At 42.9% G+C, this 5998-nt stretch overlaps 1 protein-coding gene across 1 annotated transcript; it reads right to left on the reverse strand.

Moving 5' to 3' along the window:
* Window positions 1-4276: 4276 nt before the first annotated feature.
* On the reverse strand, window positions 4277-5754 carry LOC123403479 (LIM domain-containing protein PLIM2b-like). Its single transcript, XM_045097416.1, has 5 exons — window positions 5484-5754; window positions 5242-5341; window positions 5145-5170; window positions 4940-5029; window positions 4277-4795 (listed from the first exon to the last, which is right to left on the reverse strand). Exons 1-5 carry the CDS (start codon window positions 5616-5618, stop codon window positions 4532-4534), a joined length of 615 nt encoding a protein of 204 aa, XP_044953351.1. The 5' UTR covers window positions 5619-5754; the 3' UTR covers window positions 4277-4531.
* Window positions 5755-5998: the final 244 nt, after the last annotated feature.

Consider the following 5998-nt stretch of genomic DNA (forward strand, 5'->3'; position numbering starts at 1 on the left):
GCGTGGTCGGGGCTGCATTAAAGCTCGTCAGAGCTGCAATGAAGCATGCACGAGCCGTTGAAGCTCGTTGGGGGTTCCCATGAAGCACCGTTGGAGTGCAATGGGGCACCGTCGGGCGCCACCGAGGCTGCAATGGAGCACCGTCGGGCACCGCTAGTGCTGCCATGAAAGCTGTCGCACTAAAGCTTTTTTGCCGCGGTCGGCGTTGCCTTTTTTGTGTGCAGCACCCGGATGCCCGGTGTTGTGATGCAGTGGTCGTCGACAGCTCCGATTGATTACTATGACCGAGAATCAACACTCTGGTGAAGGCGCTGGTGCTCCGACGAGTGAGCACTATCAGCCACAGGTTGTGCAAGCGGGAGGAGAGGACAATAGTACACGGGAGAGGAGGCGCGGGGCGCTGCGAGAATGCAATCGAACGTAGACACACACAAGATCGAACGAATGTTGATCTTTTTCTAAGATCAACCGGCTGATATGTAGCAGCCGTCAAAAAAAATTATTGTTGGTGTGTATCGTATCTGAAAAAATACAGTGCTTCCTCTCATAGCCAGATGCATAGCCTCCACACGTGGCCTACAAACAAGGTGTATGTGATTGGATGGTTAGAAGGACTATAATATCCCAGCCCATCAAGGTTCAAGCCCTAGTGCTCGCGTTTATTTTTGAATTTATTTTAAGATTTTCGTTGGTGCGTATTTAATAGGAGGAGACGTTTCCGTCATTGACGAGGCGTCTATCGAAACTTCGTAAATTTCAAGATGAAACGTCGTTTTAGTATTTCGAAGATGCTCATAGAGATAAGGTATACGTGTGTGCATTCATAGAAGTGGGTGTATGCTTGTGTATATCAATGTTCATAAACCAATATAGAATGTTTAAAAATACAAGGCATAGGCCCAATGGTTGAAAACATTTTTCTTTAGATAACTACTATGCATTTTATTTATTTATTTACATACAAAATCGGTCAATTAAAATGAAAAAAAAAATTGGTCTGGTGTATCGATCCCACAATCCCCCAACTCAATGATGGTTCACATCTAACTTTTACAACTATATTCTATAATTCCATTGAAGACCGTACAGATTAAAACCTAAATCTAAAAAAATTGGGGATCCTGGAATTCAAATATTTGTCTTGCTGGTTGTTCGCCGCATGTGCATGGGCTATCCATCTAACAATGATAACGCTTGATACTATAAAGGGACAAAACTAGATAGCTTGAAGCGATCATAATAAATACACTTGATTTACCCTAAGTTTTGGCTCTCCGAAGAGATAATTCACTTCGGCATGCTTATTTTGATTGCATTGGAGTGTGTGCATAATACTGTTAAAACTAAGAGTATCAACTAGCCCAACCGCCCCTTAATTAAGCTATCGGTGGTCTACAATTATAAGAGTCCTAGTTGGTTACATTGATGGAGAACTTCAATATTCCTAGAGTCTTCAATACTTCTAGAGTCTTCCCGCTATACTCCATGGGTCGCGGTCCATGGCGAGATGGACAAAGGGGTCCTCAACTCGACCCACATGGCCGGGAGTAGACATGGTAAGACGCCCCTTAGCTAGCCGAGACATCATTAGCCAGGGAGGAAGTGGAGGCAACGCATACGATAAGGTATCTAATGTGACATCTGACGACGGGCCCAAGCGGCCGATGTTGATATCGGAGCGGCCAAATGGCGATGTGGGGGCACGAGATTGCAACGGTGACGGGCTACGATGACGAAGGTGGCGACGACAATGGCCAGTGTGACACGATGTATGCGGCCGACGACCATGACGTGACGACGCGGGATCGGATCGGTAGATGGTCGCGCATGGTGGCGCGCATGAAGAGAGGAAGATAAGGAGAGATAGGAGAGGAGTGGCGCCGTGTTAGTCAAATGTGAAGATATAGGAGAGAGGTGGGCGATCGTCGTCGATGGCTATTGTGTTGGCGTGGCGATAAGAAATCTTCCCTAGTGACGATGCACATGGATCAGCGAGGTGGCTTTCTTAGGGTTAAGGCTTGACGTGGGTGAATGGATAGTTATATAGACGGGGCAAAATGGGCCTGGTGGGTCGGCCTACTAGGTCTTGGGTGCAGTTTAGCTATATATACTATGCTCAGTGGGCACAATTTAGTTTAACTACGTCAATGGGTTGACATGAGATAGTTTCTCTATCACTATTTTTTTTCATAATTATGGTTGCATTTTAAAATAATTGAGGCTATAAAAATAGGGAAATGATGCTAATCATCCAGCGAATCGGACAATTTCTATCCGCCTCCTTGTGCGCACGACACATGCCCCGTGCGCTGGCCGAACAGAGTGGAGGCCGCAACTATGAAGTCGATAGCGGGCGGTGCGGGTGAGAATTTGAATTGCAGCATCGCTATTTTCTTTTTCCTGAAACATTACATGTATTGCAAAAATTATTTCCACAACAACACATGTGTTGCAAAAAAGAGAAAACTGAGAAAAAAAAATCTGCAATATGACTTTTTGTTGCAAAAAAAAAATTATCTACTGTTACAGAAAAAAAATCTACAACAAACACTCGGTTGGAAAATATTTATGCAACAAGACTTTTGTTGTAGAGAAAGAATTCTACATATGTTTCTGCAACACGATCTTTGCTATGGAAAATATTATATAACAAGGAAAACTCTTCCCATCAGCCGGTCGATTTGTACGATCACGTAATGCAATTAGGCGTAATGACGAGTTTCTTCAACTTGGTCTCTCTTTCAAAAAATTAGAACAAATATCTTTTGTTGCAAAAGTTTTCGACACTCTAACCTACGTTGCAAAAGTTTTCTGCAACATGACCTTTGTTGCAAAAATTTCTCCAACACGATCCTTGTTACAGAAAATATTCTATAAAAAATTCTATTACAAAAAAACTGGACGGATGTTTTCACAACATGGTCTTTTGTTGCAAAAAAAATTGCAACATAATCTATGTTGCAAAAGACCCGTCGGTCACTTTTTAACCCGTCAGCCGGACGACGTAGCAGTGTGCTTGTTTCTGCAACTAGAGCGTTGTTTCAGGATTTTGTGTGGTGGACAGAGCCACTGAGGCGATCAAGCTGGTGATCGGACGGTGCACGCGTATACATCCGACGGCTAAAAGGGTGGTGGATGGTTACTTCAAATCCATCTGTGAATGCCTAGCAGTCCCCATCAAAGTAGCTTCAAAATTTATGAAAAATTAGGTGAAGCCTCTCTAAGGTATTTCCAAGCGACATAGAAAACCAATATTTTTTAAATATGTTTAAATATTTGATGATTATAAGTCCATATAAATTAACATTTGGAGCTAAACTCTAAGTGTGTTATATATTGCTTCAAAATTTATGAAATAATTATTGTAGTTTCCTAATAATATTAGAAGGCTAAATATAGGTTTTCAAGAGCATTCATCGTGTAAAGTCCTTGATTTAAATAGATAAAAATTATATGTGTATTATCAATTTTACATTTTTATTATTTTAATCCAAAATTTGAATTATACCCTTTTAATCTTTAATAAAATTTGGGTGGGCCGATATGTTGGACAACTCGCAAATATAGGGGTTTAGCCCTTTAAAAACATGAGGGTTGAATTAATCCATATTTTCAGATTAAGATGAATGTAGAATGATGGTTATGAGATTATCATGATGCACACTGAATTTCTAATAAATGTGATGCTCTTGGGCTTTTACAATCGACCCCCATGAATGGAATCTGGCCCCGAGATTGAACTGTAGGAAAGAGGAAAAGGCTTGGGCTACTAATCCAACAAATATTCTCATTGCATGTACTCCCTCCGTTTTTAAATATAAGTCTTTTTAAAGGTTTTACAAGAAAACTACATACGAATGTATGTAGACATATTTTAGTATGTACATTGTAATCCTCCGATGAAATCTCTAAAAAGACTTACATTTAAGAACAGAGGGAATATATATGAATGGCGGCCATAAGAATGATGCACAACATTTTTTTTTTTTGCGGGGTAATGATGCACAACATTTTAACAGACCGTGGTATGCAAAAAAATGTATCCTCCAGAGATACATCTCGGATGTCATAAAGAAATACCGAAATGCAATCTACGAAAGGTAAAAGGAACTACACAAGTATGTGAAACATCATACACGAAAGGAAACTCGTGTCCAGGAATTTTTGGAATGTCAAATGTAGGCTAGAAGCCCTAGAATCCTCCAGATTTCCTTTAAAAATCCTTTGAGTCAAAGTGGCCCTTAAAGAAATGTCTTTGTCGCTTATGTTCTGAGAATTCAAAGAAAATATCCATTCAATGCATAGTAATATTTTTGGCTGTGCAAACCAATAGTTTCATGTCAGGTGACAAGTTTCCGAGAAATGATACAATTCCAGCTTGAACAAAAGCAAGCTTTGAGAGACCGTACAAAAACGGAAGCAGGGAAGGAAGTATTGCAAATTACTATCTGTCAATTGTGGAGGCTTTATATATATATATATATATATTTGGTTCTGTTTTTCCCCCTTTGCTTTGCTCCTAATCTTTGCTCTATGCTTCATCTTGTGGGGGCTCTGCTGCTGCAGCTGGCTCCGCCCCTGCCTCCGCTGCGGCGGCAGCCTCCTCGTTCTCTTTCTTTGTTTGTGCGGTCTTGATAAGATGGTTGTAGCTTCCCTTCTCCTTGAACAGCTGTGAGAAATGGATCTTGCAGTAGAGGATTCCGTTGAGCGCAGCGTACGAGGAGGTCGTCAGGATGCAGCCACCATGCGAGCACTTGAAGCAGCCCTTGTGGTAGCATTCTCCCTCCAAGGATAGCTGAACAGAAAAGTAAAGATTTGCAATAATGTGGTCATGATTTACCAAAAACTAATTGAGACCTTGCGTTTATATTTGGCAACTAGATCGATATCTGTGTTTTGCTCCACTATCGAAGTTAACACTACAACTTTCCCCTTATACCTTCTCCAATGGGTACACGGTTTTTTGACAGGCCGCACATTTATCCTGAGTTCCAGAGAAGGCAGATGACATCTTGCTTGGAGCTTTTGCCTGCAGGAGATTCTGAATTAGCGATGTAAATAATTTACCATTAACAGATGCGATGGGAATTGGCGAACAATTGCTGAGAAAGGGCATATGCGACGTTTGCATGCTGGAACTGTACCTCGCTCTTCTCCGCGGATTTGCCACCTGAGCAACGGAACAAAAGGTCAGAATATCCATTGGTTAGCAGTATTGCTAGGACTGCGGTTTCACATTACCTGGCGTAAATTTCTTTGAGAAGCTCCCCGTCTCCTTGAAGAGTTGTTCGAAATGGGTCTTGCAGTAGAGGACACCATCCATGGAAGAGTAGTTGCACATCTAGAGGCGGCCATGCAGAAAATGAAACGCCAAGATTCCCATTTTGCACAGACGTGGTATATATAATTCAGAAAAGCGAAACATATTTGCGGTTGGATTCGACAAAAAAATCTATAGCCGGGGCCAGGCGCGCAGAGCGTACCGAGAGGGTCCCCTTGCAGTGGCTGCACTTGAAGCATGTCTTGTGGTAGGAGACGCCGTCGGCGGTGAGGAGGTCGATGAAGTGGACGGTCTTGTCGCACGTCTTGCACTTGTCCTGCGTGCCGGTGAAAGACATGGTGATCCGCGCCGGTGATCGGCCGAGCAATGAGGACGCACGGGCTTCTTTTTATTCAGGCGCGTCTCCTCCGGCTGGTCGGCGATCGATAGGGCAAGGCGTTCCTTCAGAGGAACCAGCGTGGCATCTCGAGAACGAGATGGGGACAGCGATGGGCCACGCTTTAAAAAGGGCGGGGCATGGTGACCTTGGGAGCGAAGATAGGAGATGCATGGCCTCCAGACCGCACAGACCCCGTCAATCAAAAGGCATTGTCTAATTTTGGAAGTACAAGGGATGGCAATGTCCGAGAAGAAACCATCTGCTATCTCTCTCTCTCTCATGCTTGCTTGTCCTATTTTCATGGGCGTGTGGTGTCTGGATTAAGTGTCCAGGTCGTG

Source organism: Hordeum vulgare, chromosome 6H (assembly GCF_904849725.1).
Source record: "Hordeum vulgare subsp. vulgare chromosome 6H, MorexV3_pseudomolecules_assembly, whole genome shotgun sequence".
In the NCBI taxonomy this organism is placed as follows: domain Eukaryota; kingdom Viridiplantae; phylum Streptophyta; class Magnoliopsida; order Poales; family Poaceae; genus Hordeum; species Hordeum vulgare.